Source organism: Phaenicophaeus curvirostris, chromosome 8 (assembly GCF_032191515.1).
Source record: "Phaenicophaeus curvirostris isolate KB17595 chromosome 8, BPBGC_Pcur_1.0, whole genome shotgun sequence".
Taxonomy (NCBI): domain Eukaryota; kingdom Metazoa; phylum Chordata; class Aves; order Cuculiformes; family Cuculidae; genus Phaenicophaeus; species Phaenicophaeus curvirostris.
This window is the reverse complement of record NC_091399.1, coordinates 10,936,097-10,954,210: the sequence shown is the minus strand read 5'-3', so window position 1 is coordinate 10,954,210 and position 18,114 is coordinate 10,936,097. Positions and strand designations below refer to the sequence as shown.

General features: G+C 40.8%; 1 protein-coding gene across 3 annotated transcripts in view; it reads left to right on the top strand.

Annotated features, from left to right (window-relative positions):
• The window catches only part of NOTCH2 (notch receptor 2), an 86,124-nt gene that overhangs the window by 45,916 nt on the left and 22,094 nt on the right, over nt 1–18,114 (top strand). The window contains exons 10-19 of one of the 3 annotated variants that reach the window (XM_069862428.1): nt 272–385; nt 3,662–3,895; nt 4,401–4,511; nt 6,174–6,366; nt 7,889–8,034; nt 8,558–8,677; nt 8,788–8,940; nt 11,721–11,949; nt 14,379–14,580; nt 17,563–17,716. In XM_069862428.1, the coding sequence (XP_069718529.1) occupies nt 272–385; nt 3,662–3,895; nt 4,401–4,511; nt 6,174–6,366; nt 7,889–8,034; nt 8,558–8,677; nt 8,788–8,940; nt 11,721–11,949; nt 14,379–14,580; nt 17,563–17,716 (1,656 nt within the window). Of the gene's footprint in view, nt 1–271; nt 386–2,429; nt 2,719–3,661; nt 3,896–4,400; nt 4,512–6,173; nt 6,380–6,487; nt 6,671–7,888; nt 8,035–8,557; nt 8,678–8,787; nt 8,941–11,720; nt 11,950–14,378; nt 14,581–17,562; nt 17,717–18,114 lie in introns of those variants that run through there. The other 2 variants (XM_069862429.1, XM_069862431.1) reach the window with 2 other exon arrangements.

The window sequence follows — 18,114 nt, the reverse complement described above, 5'->3', positions numbered from 1 at the left end:
CATCTGCTTTATTTCTGTTTATCTTGGCCCTCTCAGTTTTCAGGCTGAGGCTGCTTTGACCTGGAAGATAGAAACTGTGATTTGACCTGGTAGTTTGGACAAGGAACCAGTCCACCTGGGGCGTGGTCTATGTGCTTAATGAGTTTAGATTTATTGAGCTTATGTTTGGCTGGTTTTAAGGATTTACTAATGAATAGTTTCAGATAGTGCAACTGTTTAGATTCACTGCATTAAATTACTTCTGGATTTCTATCTTTTTTCTGCCTTTCAGGATTCAGTGGTGCCGTGTGTCAGATTGATATAGATGACTGCTCCAGCACGCCATGTCTCAATGGAGCCAAATGTATTGACCACCCCAACGGCTACGAGTGCCAGTGCGCCACAGGTTAGTCTGGTGTTCAGAGCCCCTGGCCTGGGGATCGTATGTAACCTAAATACATAAAGGGGTGGTCAAGGAAGTGTCAGTGTTTGCTCTTTCTTTCTCTGAAATGCTGCTTGTTTGTTGTGAAGCTTTGTCTACTCCTTTGCAGCAGAGAATAGTGTGATTACAGAAAGCCTTTCAGTTGTGACAGTTCACTGCTGATGGGAGTTCTGGTCTCCCTCTTTCAGCCCTGTCTCTTGCTTCTCAGAAGATGACAGCTTCTTCTGTATTGACTATGGGATCCACAAGTGTAAAACCAGCAGTGTGAAGCCTTTCATCAGTTGTTTGCCTGCCTTTCTTCCAAATCTGATTATATAGTAAACAGTTGAAAACAAGAGATGGAGAGAGCAGTACTACTGTGTTCTGATTTCTGTTGTGTCAGGCTATTTTAGGTCAAAAGTGGAAGATCGAATTGCAATAAAAATTGTGTCCATTGGAAGAAAAATCACACAGTAGCTGCTACAGAATGTAGTTAAAATGATTTGTCAGTCATTGTACAGAAATTTTGACAGAGCTGTGGTTGAAACTGAGGTGGTTTCTTTGAATGCACCAAGTTCCTTTATTGCTTGATTGATTACGCATCTAGAAGCATCAGGTTTAATTATGGTCTTTTCTTATCTTCAGACCTCTAGACATGATGCAGATGTGTTTTATCTTAATGTTTACATCTGGTCAAATAAGAGGGTGTGGACAGTTCAGTGCTGTTACACTTAGTAAGGAACGACTTTTGGTTGCTTTCAGTTACTGGTTCTTGATACAGATTCAGGTGTGGAATGTGTTCAGGTGTGGCTTTAACTCTTCTGTTAGGGAAGAGGCTGAACAATTCCTGGACCTACCTTTGTCCCAGAAATGTGCTGTTAGATTGTCTAGACTTATGAGCAATTTTTCTAATTTTGAGTCATTCCAATAATCAAATTGTTAAGACAAATTCAACTACACTGATTTATTCTGTGCTGTACAGGATATAGTAAAGATTAGCATAAAAATTCCTCCCCAGTCATTCCACTCACTTCTCCCCCTTCCCCAGAGTGCCTGAAGTTTTGTTGGAAGTAGAGAATGCAGTAGTTCTAATCGGGAGAGGAATAGTTCTTGTCAGAATTCTCCTTTTGATTACTGCATGTGACAGAATAAGCTGTCCTTTTGAAAAAGAAACAAAAGCTCAAATCTTTTCCAAACGTGGAAGCTATCTTTGAAAGTATTTCTTAAGCTGGTGCATGGTCTGCTTGCTTTCATTCACCAGGAGTGCAGAGCTTATTGGGCGTAGGAGGGCTTTGAGTCATGTAGTGGGGGACAATGTGGAGAGCTGCGCCTTGAAAAGCATGTTCTGAATTTGTGTGCTTAAGTGCTGGAACCACCTCAGTACAGAAATCCCAGGTTTCCTGGGTGAGGAGAGATCACTGCTTCCATGAAGGCATGTGATGTATGGAGTGTTTTCAAGGAAGAGGCTGAAAGCAACCAAATGTATGTTACTGAAGCAGCAGCTCTTTGTAAAATCCTTGGTTAGTTCTTTGGCTGAAAAGGGAAAAGGGACCCTGTACTAGGGCTTTGTTCTGTCCTGTGTGAGGGATTCTTCTGTTCTATAATCAAATGGTTTTTTTCCTAGTCTAACTCTTGTCCGCAAGGAGGGAAATCGGTAATGTACATTCACTTAAGAGATCAAGAAATATATCTGATGTTCAAGTGCTTCAGTTGAGCTGCAGTGGGAGGCAAGGCAATAATTATTTGAACGAATGTACGCTAAGTGTTATATTTAATATTGACAGCTTTCTGTTAAACTGAAATGTGGAATTCATCACTGGGGCAGGTCAGTTACTGGAAAATGCTGTTTGAGTATGCTCTGTTAATCTCGTATTATGAGTGGTACGTATTCCCGGAATGGTAATTGCCAGCTGCCGAAGTGATTGAAAACTGCAGAATGTTTGGCCAAATGCTGTACTGATAGCTCTATTTACTGCTTGCTTTTTGTCTTTTCTTTCCCTCCCGGCATTGTTCCACTTCTCCTTCCCAGTGGCAGATCATGGCATTTCTTTTCTTCAGTTGTCTTAGGTCCTCTTTTCTTTGCCTCTGTTGTCTGGTTTGGTTTTTTTTTTGCCATTGTTTGTCTTCTTATCGGTTTGATTTTCTTCCTTCCCTAACATCTTTTTATATCCATCTTTCTAACTAGCTTCCCTTCCCTCTCCCCACCTACTTCCACACCCATTCATCCATGCATACGTTTGCAGAACTTGGAAATGTTAGCCGTCACCTGTTATGTTTGACCAGAGAAATAACCACAAACCTGTATGAAAAAATGGGGGAGCCAGTTATCCACTTATAATACTCAGGTGAGAATCACTCTTCAGCTGTTGAAATTCCCTGCAGCTTGGTTTGTATCAGTCTCTAGCTGGTGTCTGAAATTCAGACTTCTACCTTCCTAATCTTAAGCTGCTGGAAAGCAGTGTGAGCTGTTGCTCCAAAACCTTGTCCCTAAAAAGCATTTATTTTAAATTGTCCCTATTTCACAAAGCTCTGCTCTGTCATGGAAAACAGGGCCCTTGAGGGAGTTGCTTGCTGCTCTTTGCTTCCTGAACTGTTGTTTTAGCCCTTCTGGGGAACAGATTCTGTCCTTCTCTATTGCTCAGGATGTTTCCCAGCTGAAGCAGAATGAAACAGGCCAAATTGCTTGTTTCATTTTTCTGAACTGAAGTGGTTGCATGCAGTCTTGCATAAATCTGCAGTTGGTGTTTGATTGGAGTTACTGAAAAGTTTCCTGATGAAAGGGGCAAGAAACTTTTATGATAGCAAGCAGAGCTGCAGAAGCCTTGACATGAGCCGAGGGAGTTCCCTTGGGAAGGTTTCTGCAGCTTCATCGCAGTAGTTTCTCATACTCAAGAAGTCAGTCCCCCTGGTATTCTGTAGAGGAAATAATGACAGGAGAGTGCCTTCAGATAGTTTATCCTGATGCAAGTAAATATTTCTCATGGAGATTTACATGTTTCCTCTCTTTGCTGCTGTTCTGAATAAACTGAAGGTGACCCCTTCCAATGCCAGGATTCTCCATTCAACATGTTCTGTAATGCTGTGAGTAGTGGAAGAGTTGTTTTCCAGGGCTGGTAAATGGACAGCAGTTGAGATGCCCAGTTACCCTTCATGCTGTCTCTGATGTTTATTAATATGATTTTTTCTATATTTGCATTATATTCACCGCAGTATTATACCAGTTAGCTTCTTAATAAATCCTATTTGTCATTTTTTCTGTAGGTTTTACTGGCATCCTGTGTGAGGAGAATATCAACAACTGTGATCCTGATCCTTGCCACCATGGGGAATGCCAAGATGGCATTGATTCATACACATGTATATGCAATCCTGGCTACATGGGTGCCATATGCAGTGAACAGATAGATGAATGCCACAGCAATCCTTGCCTCCATCAAGGGCGCTGCATTGATTTGGTGAACGGCTACCAGTGCATCTGTTTGCCGGGCACTTCAGGTACGTGACGCCCAGGTGGAAGGATTGGATTCTAACAGAATTCAAGCATTTTATTATTTCTTATGTATGCTCTGGCATGTGCTGAATTTGCATAGAGTTAAGCTCATGTTATGAGGGTACCTTTGTCACAATACTTTTCCATGCTGAATTTTGCTGTGTTTATGTGGATTGCCTAACCCTCACTGGTACTGCAGGTAATCTTGGAAGAATTTACCTCCCCTTTATTCCCAAAATTGAAGTGTGCAGGGAAAAAAACAGGCATATTGTTCAAAATAGTTCATTCTTTGTTTAAACATCTAGCACAAATTCGGGGTCATGTTCAGTCAGCACCCAGGTGACATTTCTCAGTATCACAGTGCTTTTGCATCATCACTTGTGTAAGTTGCACCAATGCACATGTAACTCTGAAGCAGGTGGGATTCTTAATTTGTCTATTTCTGGGAAACAGTTGTATTGTGTTCTTTCTAAGAGTTGGCTGCCTTATTCCTTTAACTTGTTTTTTCAGGAATGAACTGCGAAAACAACTTTGATGACTGTGCAAGTAACCCATGCATTCACGGGCACTGTATTGATGGCATTAATCGCTACAATTGTGCTTGCAAACCTGGATTTACAGGTAAAGTCAGCTAATCCAATAGCTTTGAGTTGTGTTGAAGATGGTTATCCCAGTAGATAAGGAAGCCATTCTTTGCATGCTGACTGCAAGGGATTTGGTGAGTGTCTTGGTAGATCCTTTTAATCTTTGAATCTTAGCGTCTACGTTACAGAAAGTTCTACCAAGCAGAAAAATGGCTTAATCTGTGCTGTGAAATGCCATTCTTGTTAGGTAATTACATCCAATTCATGGTTCTTGGTTTTATAACAAATAAACCCATGTGACTTCGGTTTATTATTTACAGCTTCTTTCCACGGACAGAGAGACTGTGAACAATATAGAGAGGTGTTTGATTAGACAATACCTTGGGCTTTGACCATGAACAGTATTTCTCTTTCTGTGAAAGCAAAGCATTACCTCAGTGCTCTAATGAGCTGCTCTCCACTCTGAAGTTGCCAACTGAATAACCTGCTTTTTTCTGTACTTTTTCATTGTGTGGTCTGTTCTGTTTCCTCTTTAAATTATAAAGACTTACCTAACACGGTAAAAGTAGAGCTGAAAAAAAGAAGCTTTTAGACGCTTCTGGATCCATGCATAGAACTGTAGATCTACATCAGGACTCTTTCTGATGACTAAAGCACATCTCAACACTGTTTATACTGGACTTAATATGTTTTGAGCCATGTAAGGTAATACACTCATAAAATAATTGTTGTAAGGCATTTGATTCTATTTATAAGTTTTCTTATCATGTTATTGTGTATTACTGAATGATTCTAATTAGAATTTACCTGAAATGCATTAGATATAGCACTAAGAGGTTTTGTGTGTCTTGTACTTTTTCCCTTGGTATCTTTCTAACCTTCTGTTGCTCTTTCCTTCCTTTTGCTCTGGCGTGGGGCTACTCCTTTGTCCCCAGAATGGGAAGAGGCATGATTCTGATCCTTCTTGCCTTTTGGTCGTCTTTGTTACTGGCATAACTTATTTGTTATCTTACTGGACTTCTTACTGTTATGTTGTTAAAGTAATTCAGTAATACAATGAATTGGCATATTCCAGTATTTGAAGAGAAGGATTGCTTGGGGTCTTGTTGCTTTGTCCTTTGCTTATATTAAAAATGCTTTCAACTTACTGCAGCATTCACTTTGTTTAGCTTTCCAGCCTCACAGGATCTTACTGTCTCTGCTTCAAGGATCTTGCAATCATAATCAGAGGCAGGCAAAACAGGAAATGGTGTTTTTTAGAGTCCCTTTTGCATAATAAACCACAAGACCAGTATTAACTGCAGACAATGTGGCAATATGATTGTTCAAAGGGTAGGTGCTTTCAAAGCAGAAGAGCAGGGCTGTGACAAGTGGAGCTCAAGAGGTTTGTTCCAAACATGATGCAGTTGAGTGTTTTTGTTTTCCTCATCAATATTAACCTATAATTTTCAGTGGATTTCTGCTGAGATTCTTGAATGGTTTGTAAATACTTGCTGAGTGTAAGTACTGTTTTCCAGGCACAGAAAAGTGCTGCGTCTTTCAAAAATGGTTCTCTTGACTTCAGTTAAAGCATGGAGGCATGCAAACTCTGTCCTGCTGTGTTGGCTTTACTGAGTTGTATCTCAGTGTATGTTCTTGCAGACGTGCAAAGAAAATGTTCTTATAAGAAATACTACTTAAGTATTGTGTTTTCTTCTAGGCCCGCGCTGTAATGTGGACATTGATGAATGCACATCCAACCCCTGTCATAACGGCGGAACATGTGTAAATGAAGTCAATGGCTTTCAGTGTGTATGTCCTGAAGGTTACCATCACCCTCACTGTCAGTCACAGGCAGATGGCTGTCTTAGTAATCCCTGCGTACATGGCAACTGCACACACATTACCAATGGGTAAGTATTTACTGTCACATTGAACCTACCTGATACCTTCTCTACCTGCTTTTTCCTGCTTTGCCCAGAGTTCCGTCTTGACTTGAGGTTTCTGATTTTTCTCTTAATTTCTCAGATTAAGATCCAGACTTACCTGCTGCTATGACATAATCGTGGCCAGATGTCACCCTTTAGTCACCAGCTGCAGCCTCTGCCGTTTCAACATAGATTTTTCTGTCCTGCATTATATCTTTGCTGTCTTTGCATAGGCACATAGGGTATAGTGGACTGCCACTGTCCAATGTGAGGGTTTGGCAATTCAAGTGAGCAGAGTGAATGCAATTAAAATAAAGAAATAGTTGCAAATTGAATCTTTGGGGAGCAGCAGCTATCTATTCCATCACATTCTAAAACCTCGAATGTGGAGACTGTCTTTGTTGGCTAGTGCTGTTCTTGCTACCCAAATATTCTGTAATAGGACAGGCAGACAACTTGTGACGTTAGGAGATAGAATGTTATTTGACATAGAGCAGTTTGTCCAAGGCTGAGATTTCTTCAGCATTAGTGACATTGTTGCATGCCTGAGAGAAAAAAAGAAATTTTTTTCTGCCTGTTTTGGTGGCAGTAGTTGCTTCTGAGTCTTCCTACCCAGGAAGAACAAATGGTGATTTCAGGAACCCTGAATCAGACCTCCTTTTGGTCATGGTAAGGCTGGGAGCACAGAGCCTGGGAGTCAACAGGTTTGGGGAGGTAGGTTCTGTTTGTGAAACTTCCCAACTGTACTTGGTGCCTCCCAGATGTGTGCTGCATCCTTGGAAGTGTTGGCAGTGCTTAGGCAAGGAAGTGACTTACCTTTGCAAGTAGCTCTGTAAGGCAGGTTTCAGCACTTTACCTGGAGCTGGCTGGGAGGCTGCCCTTATTGCTAGTTTAGCCTCTGTGTAAGCTTGGAAAATAAATTTTTTGATTCATCCTTTCTGTCATGTCACCTGCATTCATATATATGCCCATGTACACCTTATGTTCGGTGCCAAATGAAGTAAGTCTTGTTTGTGTGACAGGGTCTGAGTCCAAGGCAATTCACCAAGCCTTTGGTTCTATGTTGTATGGGTGGAGTGCCGCTCTAGTTCAGATTGTGAAACATGATGGAGAAGGTTGCTCTTTCTCCCAGCAACTTGTTTGCTTTTCTAGCAGCTAGTTTGTGTTGAATCAGTCTAGTTATCTTTCAAACATTTTATTCTCCTCTGCTTTTTAAAATCTTTTTTTTCTGTCTTTAAGTATGTTGAGATGGTCTTATGAAAGCAAAAACATTGCTGATTGGCTGAGCGCTGTGTGAAAACTGCAATGGAGGGAGGTGTGGTTCTAAGGGAGGGTTTATTTTCAGTATTTTCAAAACTATATGGCTGAGTTAAGCAATCTAAACATAACTTAGGGCTCTCTTAAAGAGAGCTCTTCTGCTTTTTTCTCCAAGACTAATGTGCGGGAGAAGCAGATGGAGGAGTTATTTCAGAAAGATCTAAAATGACTGCTGGTTTTGCCTTTAAAGGTATAAGTGTGTCTGCGACCCAGGCTGGATCGGAGATTACTGTTCAACAGAAGGGAATGAATGTAAATCAAACCCATGCCAGAACGGAGGAACTTGTGAGGATCTGTTGAATGGATATAGGTGTACCTGTAGGAAAGGATTCAAAGGTGAAAATTCAGAGAAAAATTTCTGTTCTCTCTTTCCTTTCCACTTCATTGTACCTTTAGTGCTATTTTAACCTTTTCATTAAACTTTGTGGGAATAGAAACCAAGAGGGGAAAATCCATGATTGTATGAAGTTAAATTACAGTCTGTTTATGTAGACATGATACAGTAGTAGAATACTTAGTAAGACCATCTCTAAGACTTGTTTTGACTCATTACAAAATGTCCTGGTGGCTGCTCAGCTTAATTCTCTTTGTAAGAAAGTGAGACTGAGATATATAAATGCACTGGGAATTGAAGGGACATTAAACTTCATTTTACCATGGCTACTGTCCACTTGTACCCACTGAGCCCACGAGGAGTGCTTTGATCTCCTTTTCTTCTGCTGAGATTTTTCAAATATGGAAATGCTGCTCGCTGCTGTATAGGATAATCATACAAGTTATAGTCTCTTTAATTAGTCTTCAAAGAAGCACCAAGCTCTTAGCAGCATGCTCTCCTGGTTTTGCCTCTTCTGCTCTCCAGGTGTGAACTGCCAGGTAGTAGTTGCTCCCTGTTCCCCGGATCCTTGTGAGAACTCGGGAATTTGCCAAGAATCTCCTGACTCTGAAGGCTACACCTGCCAGTGTGCCCCTGGCTGGGAAGGTAATGTGGATGGGGCACACACTGTGCTTTCAACAGTGAGCAGTGCTGGCATCGAGCCTTTTGACCATTGCCTTATGAGGGGTCTTATTTCTGGACTCTTCTTGTTTCAGGGGAGAGATGTACAGTGGATATTGATGAGTGTCTTTCAAAGCCCTGCAAAAATCATGCTGTGTGCCATAATATTCAAGGCAGTTACCTGTGTGAATGTCGGCCAGGCTTCACTGGAGGCGACTGTGACAGTAACATCAATGATTGCCTTTCAAGTGAGTATCAGCAGATTGTTCTGTGTTTTCCAGTTTTTCCTGGAAATAATCTTGCTGTATTGTTGATGACTGCTATTCAACAGATACTGAAAGTTCTTTTATAAACTCTTAGAAAAAAAAGTAGAAAACCCAAACCTCAGCATTGGGAGAGTTGCTTGTTTCAGGCAGTCAAAATCCATCACGTTCAGCTGCTAGAAATGGACTACAGTGTTCTAACTGACAGCAGGAGTTTTTACCAGATTCTTAACTTGAAAAGGTCTTCGGAGGTCATATACTTTAGTAGGGAGCAATGTTAAATGAAGAATTCTGTTCTATTAAAATCCTGAAATTTTAATACAGCAAATTAAGGTAACACTGCAGGGCTTACGATGTCATGCTTGCTTGAGGTGTGGTGAGACTCAGTCTTTCCTGAATGTCTCTGTCTGACATTAATATTCTGGAAAGAGTGGGTCCTGTTCCAGTTAATCCATATTTGAAAACAAATTAAGCAGCAGGAAGGCTCTGTTCTAGAGTAGACATCAGTTGCAGGAGGACAGCCCATTCAGTTGAGTACTGAAATAGTTTAAATTACAAGAAAGCAAATGTTAATTTTGTGCCTCTGACCTTACTGTTTAGGAGAGAAACCAGATATATAGTAAATTCTTCCTCTTGCTGGGCATATATGTATCATCACATAAACTCAGAGTCTCCTGAAAAGTGTTATGTGTTTAAATGCTCCTCTATTACTATTTGAGAAGTGCTGTATCAGACCTTGGAGAGGTTCACAAGGTTGTATTTTTTGATTGGCTGGCTCTTTAAAAAAAAAGCCGAACAGAACCCAGCAAAAATACCCCCACAACCCTCCATTTTTTTTGTTAGAATAGCTTGAAAACAACTCAAAGTCTTCAAGACTTTAGGGATCAATTTAGAGAGCTGTGTTTTGCATTGAAGAATATTTAGATTTGTGACTGCTGTAGTGGCAGATGCAAACAAATCTATTTGCAAAAGTTACTGTGGGAGGCCCTGAAGCACAACTGCAGAACGAACTTTTAAGATATCTGGCTGAGCCTGAGCTTTTAATTGCCTCTTTCTGAGCAGACAAGTATAGTACAAAAAGTGTCACACTGGTGCACCGACCTAGAGCTTTACTTACTTAAGCCAGCAAAATTATTGCTTGTCCTGGTAGTTTTTATGTGGGTGTCTGAAGATAAAAATGTTTCTGAAGCATTCATCTTTCTCTCTTGAGCAGCTGGGAAATTTCTCTCTATTCCTAAGTGTTTGGGTGCTGTGAGATTCCTCCTGTGTTGTCTGTTAGGCAGCACACCCATGAGGCTGACGAGGAATTTCAGATTACTGCTACAGCTGATTTCATTTAGCATAACAAAAACCTTCCATGGCTTGAGCCAAATGTCTTTAATCTATGAAGCAAACAAACCCTCCAACAAGAACTTACTGAAAAGTTGATACTCAAGTCTTCTTTTTCTGTCAGTAAATGTGCAGCACAGAAAATTACTGTGCAGCTTTTGGCTTCAGTCATAAATGGCTGGCTGCCATGGACACATCTTATAGCTGCCAGGAATCTTGCTGTGAATGTGCTTTTCTCTGCAGTGGTCAGATGATCTTAAAATGGATGCAGGTGTGTCTCAACACAATTTTTTATCATGTGAGCATATTTCTCAGTCAATAAATGAGCTTTAATTACCCTTCCCATCTGTTTTCTTCATTTTCCAGTGAACAGAATGGTCTTGTACTTAGGTTGAACTGAAAAATTTTGGTGGAGTCTATTTGCGTTTTAAAGTTTATATTTTAGTGGTACTTAAACGTAGTCTTAGATCAAAAAAACCCTGCTCCTAAACCTTTTTTTTCATCCCCTTTCCTTTCTCCCCTTTTTCTCCTCCCTTCCAATTTCCCTCCCTGTCTTCATATATCTTGGCTTTTGGTCTAGGGAATGCAGAGCAGAAAAGGAAACTGGCTTCAGAGGCAGTATCTGACAGGAATGTGGGTCTTAAATCCAAAAGTGGAAGGAGCAAAGCAGGAAGAAATAACTGAACGGTGGAGCTCTTTCAGGCAGATTGGTACTTGTGGAAGTAGAGAGAATACAGTAGTTAGGGAGTGGATTAGACCAAGATATGATGATAGACAAGTAGCAAGATCATGGTAGGGATAAAGAAAATGTTGAGAAATGCAGGGGCAAGAAGAATGCAAGGTTCTGTGTGAATCTGTGAGCTGTTCTGCAAGCCTTTCCCTAGTCAGCCTTTGTTACTGGGAAAAATGCTAAGTGCTCAGTAATGCATAAGTGCTCATGTGTGTGCTAATTTACACATACACATTTGATTTGACTGGACGACTTTCATGCTTGAAATGAAGCACACAAGTTCTTCTGTGTGTGGGGTAATGTCTGGAAAAGAGAGAACGGTCCAAGTTCTTCTATGAATAAGGCTTGATAAGGAAGAAGCAGTTGCTGTGCTTTTTGTATGGTCTTTTTTCAGTAGGCATTTATCAAAAAAGCAGAGTTTGAATTTTAAAACATGAGACTTTGGCTCTCGTTTTGTTGCTCTTGGCGGAACAAATCACAGCAGAGAAATCTTGAGGCCCTGAAGCTTGGTCTCACTTCATAGCTTTTTGTGAATTCATTATTGATAATGCTTTGCAATTATTTCTTCCATAAGGTGGCTCAGAAACATTTGTCAGTCATCTGTCGTGTTCTGGGCTGTGTGATACATTTTTTCCAAAAGCTACTACACTAGGCCTGGCCTGTGACTGTTGTCCCTTTTAATGCTTGCTGTAATGCTCTGTCTTAGATCCCTGCCAAAATGGAGCTTCGTGCGTGGATGGGATAAACTCTTTCTCATGCATCTGCCTAGCTGGTTTTCATGGAGATAAATGTCAAACAGATACCAATGAATGTCTGAGTGAGCCATGCAGGAACGGAGGCACATGTACCCACTACGTCAACAGCTACGCATGCAAGTGTCCTCCTGGGTTTCAGGGAACCAACTGCGAACACAACATCGATGAATGCACTGAGAGGTGAGGTAACTTTACTGTGCTACTGCACCAAGGAAACACACAATGTGTACTCGTGGCTTGAAGTCAGTCCTACTTGGAAGCAGTTTGTAAGGACAAGGATCTGCTTCCCTCTCGTTGGTCACTGAGATGTACTTGTGATTCTTGAAAGAAAAACTTGCTTACCTTGTGCAGGATACCAGCTGAAAGACAGCTGCCTGTTGAATTTGGGCTTCCATTTGCATACCTATCTAGAATAAGAGAAATGTGATAGTGTTTAACAAATGTTAAGACAATAATAGATGCTAGCTTATTAAATAGTTTATATTTTCATAAGACCTTTACCATATAGGGAGAGAAAATAATTGATTGGTTATGATCAGTTACTGTGAGAAATAAAGGAGCTGCTAAAAGGGAAGTGATGGCCAACTCTCAGAAAGGCAAGAAGGTTAAAGGAGCCCTATGTTGAGTTATTGACTACGATAATATGAAGAAGCAACCAGGAGGAACACTAAATCTCCAAATTCTGTACTGGAAAGGTTTGATCATTAGAGATCTTCTAATGCTCACCAGTGGGATGTGTCTTAGTAAGATGGAGATAAAACCTGAGGCCATTTGAAGAGGGAGGTGTGGAACTGAGTTAAAATGCTCAACAGCCGGTCCTTTTGTAAAGGGTTCACTTGGTAGTTTTAAAAGCTCCTTGAGAGTTAACCCTGTGTATCCATCATCTGCCTGTGTATTCATTTTAAGCTTTGAGAGGGTTGATGTAACTTCAGATTCTCAAATGGAAACAATTTGTAATAAATCTTGATATGATTTTAAAAAAAAAAAGACTGTTCTAGTCTAGTTACCGGAAACAAGTAAGTCACCTAAATGCAAAGCTCCTACTGTTCTCATGTTTTCTGCACTCAAAGAAAAGATCTTTCTTATCCTTCATAAAATTACACTTGTGGGGAGGAAGTATTTTAATATCTTTTGCTTAAGAACAGGATTGTGTCACCAGTGAGGGTGTGTTTAATTTGCACAACAGTTGTTTAATCCAGTGAACTATGTTGAGTGTTTTAGCAGAAAGCCTGGTTCTCCCTTGAGGTTCATCCTGTTTTTGTTTTCATTATCAGCTAGGACAGAAACCAGTCCTACAGGTATGAATGACGGATGTAGCAATTTTTAATGCTCTGCCAAGCTAAACCAGTCACACCTTCCCAACCAAAATTTACTGAGCTATACTTAAGAGCACCTTGATGGTTGGCTAATTTGAATTTGGTTTAAATAATTCTTCCGTGTGTCTTGTGTGAAAAGCTGCCGATGAGAGAGTGCCGTCTTCTTTTGGTGATGGGTAACTGCTTTTGGTGGAACAAAGTGCTTGATAGGCCTTGTGTCTTCTCTTCTTTGTTTTGCCTTGAATGCATACAGCAGTTTCTACTCCCTGTAGAACAGAATTTAGCCCACAAGGCAGAGGTCATCTCTTGTCAATAGTTTAATGCTGACGTCTCTATCATAATCACAGTCAGAATTTAGATACTTTAAACTTGCACTGAAAGTTTGAGGAGGTGAGTTGGGGGCTTCTCTTATGTCAAAGGAAAGTGCCCCTTAACAATGCGCAAGACAGCAAACGTGAATTTGATTTATGTACTTCATCAAATTGATTATCTTGAGTCTGATCTAGGGTTATTTTCAGAGGAGCAAGAGTCTCTTGGCAGGGGTTTCTTTATAAGGAAACAGGAGTCAATTTTGCATGAGGCATCGCTTCTCTGAACTTTCACAGTCATTTCTCTGTAGGACACTTAATTTGGCCAACATTTCCTCTGATCAGAAGATAGGGGGGAGGAGGATAATTCCTTTCATCTAAATTCTGCCGGGGCACGTATGAATAGTTTTACAAATCAAGGACTTGAGGTTCTCATGAGAAGAGGAGGAAGGGATTCAGCAATACCAATACTTTCACATAATTTCAATGAAGAACATGCTTGTGTTTTGCATCTTATATGAACTTTTTCCTTGGGAAAACATACCTGTGACTCCTTTGAAGCTTAAAAAAAAAAAGGCAAATTGTTTTGCTGCTCATAATTTGTAATACAATAGTAAATTGTAATAACATTTGTGTAAAATTTATCAGTTTGAACAAGCCACATGCCAGCCTGGTACAGTACTGTTTGTGGTGTACATTGACGCTGGGAAGATTTCATTAAATAAGTTATCTCCATCACCAATGACTCATTGAAACTCTGCTTTACTTTTCTTGACTGCCAAGGTAAAAGGCAGCAAGCTGTAGGGTGAGCTGGAGTCCCCTTGAATTGCTGTTACCTGATTTATGCGTTAGCAGGATTTTACCAGTGGTCAGAGTACTATGTAAATCTGTTTTTCTCTCTTGTTTCATTAATGTTTACATGCTGTTTTGGCTGTGAGTTAATTGCATTTTGCCTCAGCTTGCCTTTGTTCTCATTCTCTTGCAGCTCCTGTTTCAATGGAGGCACTTGTGTGGATGGGATCAATTCTTTTACTTGCCAGTGTACGATGGGGTTTACAGGACCATTCTGCCTCATGGAAATTAATGAGTGCGATTCACATCCTTGCTTGAACAAAGGCTCTTGCATAGACAGCCTAGGCACATACCGATGTATCTGTCCTTTGGGTTACACTGGGAAGAACTGCCAGGTGGGTGCCTGTTTCTTGTGCGTTTTGCCCAAAGTGCTGCTGTTTGAACTGTCCAGCAGCAGAGGTGATCAAGTTAGGTGTGAGGTACCACCTGTGACAGAGCTCTTGTTCCTTTGGTTCTGGGAAGGAGGGGTTTGGCACCTTATCACTGGGAAAAATGAGTCCAGTGCTTCTGTCTAACAAAGCAAGTGCCTCAGTTCAAAACTCTGGAAATAGAAAGTGTCTATTTGCAAGGAGGAGGAAAATTTTGTTATTTATGAGGACAGGTGTCACTGGAACTTTCTAGATTAGTTTTCTTCTTAAACGAGAAACAGCTGTTAGCTTTGAAAATGCCTACTTTTCATCTGAAGCATAAAATTATCCTGACTGAAGGCTGACTCTTGTATTAAATGAAACACCGCTGAACACACACTCCCACCCCACACACTCTCCACACGCCCCCCCCAAGACTAAAGCCAACCACTTTGAATAGCAGAGTATCAGTGTGATTACCTATACCTCCCATATGAGGAGAGGCTGAGAGTTGGGGTTGTTGAGCCTGGAGAAGAGAAGGCTCCAAGGAGACCTTATAGCATCCTTCCAGTACCTGAAGTGGCTACAAGAAAGCTAGGGAGGGACTTTGTAAAAAGGCCTGTAGTGATAAGACTAGTGGGAATGGCTATAAATTGGAGAGAGGAAGATACAGACTGGACGTAAAGTGGAAGTTATTCACAGTGAGGGTGGTGAGGCACTGGCACAGGTTGCCCAGGGAAGTTGTGGATGCTTCCTCCCAGCAAGTATTCAAGGCCAGATTGGATGGGGCCTTAAGCAGCATGGTCTGGTGGGAGGTGTCCCTGCCCATCGCAGGGAGGTTGTAAGGGACCTTAAAGATCGTCTAATTCCAACTCAAACCATTCTGTGATTAGCAGGGCCTTGTTTTAACTGTTCTGTTTTATGCAGGGAGATATAGTTATTCCAGATTGATTGTAGATTTATTACTTATTTTTCCCCAGAAAAAGCCAGAAAATGTTTTAGGGCAGTAACTGATGTGATTGTCCTGTTCACAACCTCAGTAAAAAGCTTGGACCTTACAGACTGGAGTTCAGGCAATTTACAGTTCTGCACTACTGAGCGTAGGAGCTGCAATCCCATACTGTAAATGACTGACTAGTACCCATTAAAGACTTTAAACTTGGCATATCACAGGGGAAAGAGAATGCTGATTTGATTTTTCAGATCAGAGCTTTTTTTATTCTGTTCTTATCAAAACAACAAGAATGGTTTGAGACTCTTTCTAGCTTTGAAGCGCTGTACTGGATTCCTTCATTAGCCTGAGTGCTGCTGTTTTTTTAAAAAAAAAAAATCTGTGGATTTCTTAAACTACTGGAAAGCACAATTCTGTACGGATTTTGCAGCCATCTTCTGTGCCAGTGTGTCTTTGGAAAGTAGCAAGTGTTAGAAGCAGCATTTTAGTGGCAGTGGGGAAGGTGATTTTCCTGAAGTGTGTTGCTAGACATTAGGTTGTCAGGTATGCTTTTAAGTGTTGCTGATGGAGGAAGTGAATGCAAAGTAATGAAGTGACCTGAAAAAGCAGCCCCTCTGCCACCCTCATTAACCATTCTGGGCACACTGCTTAAACCTCACTGGGAGAATTAGCATTGAGAGTGATCGTAAAGTGCAGAGAAATTCAGTAGCTCCTCTTCTGTTATGTGTGCTTTGTTTTCACTTGAGAAAAGGGTGAATGTGCCTGCCCCCAAATTAGATGATGTGGATTCTCAGAAAGCCTGCTTTATGTTCAGAGAACTCAATTGTAGTGTATTGCCCATTTTATACAAGGAATCAGAGCTTCCTAAATTTTTAAGTAGTATTCAAAGCTGTATTGGCAAATCTTAGTTCTTGTCTTAGAGGTAAACTGGCTTGACCTAATTATCAAAACTAAATAAGCAGAACAAAATCAGACAATGATTCATAAGTTACAGAATTTGCATGTAGGACAGTCAGCTACTCATTACAAATGCAGAAGCAAGAGGCTCGGTGTTTTTCTTCTTCACGCTCAACTACATGTGATAAAACTAAATTCTAAGTTTCTTTTTGGTTGCTTGTGAGAGCACAGATTTTCCTACTTTAAACCTTGTGAGGAGACAGTTTGCAGAACTTTCTGCAATTGAAATTGCATTTTACAGCCAAAATTCAATACTACTTGCTTTAAAAACCTCGTCCTTCCCTCAAGTCAGATTGAAATCAATCAAATAGCTCTGTTACTTTGAAGACTGAAGTGGTCAAAAAGGAAATGAGGGTTAGTGGCTGGTTTATATTAGATCAGACAGTTATTTTGGGTCCTCATTCCACTTTCATATGATGATTTACTGAGGTTTAGTTTCTTTGTTTTGAAACCTTTTTATGTAAGTAATCAAGAAAAGCAGTATACTTTGGCCCATCTTCTGTTCAGTTGTGGGGTTTCTATTGAATCTCAGAGGACAGAAGAACTTGGAGGGACTATACTGGAGCAAATGGGGCCAAAAGAAGGTATGGTGAGCTAATGACAAAAAAGAAAAGCAAAGTTCAAAATGCAGAACATATCTGATTGTCCTAAAAAACATTGAAGATGGAGGAAGTTTGAGAAAAGTAAAGGGTAGCTGTTACTGTTGATAGCTGGAAGCCTTCCACAACTGTGGAACTAGAAGCCTAGCCTGAGATAAAACTAAATTACCTCAGACTCAGCCAGCCAAAGATCCCTCTGCATAGCATGGTCTGAGGATTATCTCACTCTTGAAATGATGCTGCCATCTGGGGTTTTCTTCTCTGGACACGTGCGCTTTCCTAGTCATGTGAGCTATTCAGGTTGTTAGTGAAAGCTTAGAGTTGGAAAATACTTCTGTTTCTTTCCAGTGCTACATGTAGCCAGTTTTGCAGAGCTTCTATTCTGTGCTTCTTGAACTTGTACAGTTGCATTGTTTCTTACAGCGTTTGCCATATGTCATGTTGAGTTTTTTTTCTCTCCAGGCTCTTATGGATCTGTGCAGCAAGTCTCCCTGTAAGAATAAAGGCACATGTGTCCAGAGTGGAGCCCAGACTCGGTGTGTCTGCCCATCCGGCTGGACTGGGGCTTACTGCGATGTGCCCAATGTCTCGTGTCAAGTGGCAGCTTCACAAAGGGGTAAATAGCAGAATGGAATGTTTTATGAAATCTCAGAGTTTCAGTAATACTGTTTTAAGTAGACTGACTTTTCAGCAAATGCCTTGGCTATGCATTTCTGCTAAATCCCTGGCAAGCCTGGTTTAAGGCATATTGTCCTTGTACAAGAACGGCATCTTGTAACTCATGATCTTTGTGGGTATTTCTGAGAATAATACTGGCTACCAGTGCTCTATTTAGCTATATAGGTAATACCATGGCCTCCTTCAGATTACATGTAAAATAAGTGGTTTTCAAGTTATTTTCTTCTTGGAAGGCCAAACTGGTGGACAGTGACATGCCATTTTCAGTGCAGGAAATCCAGACAAACAGGTTCACTGTTGAAGAAGCAGGGTGTCAAGCTCCAGTATCTTTTGCAG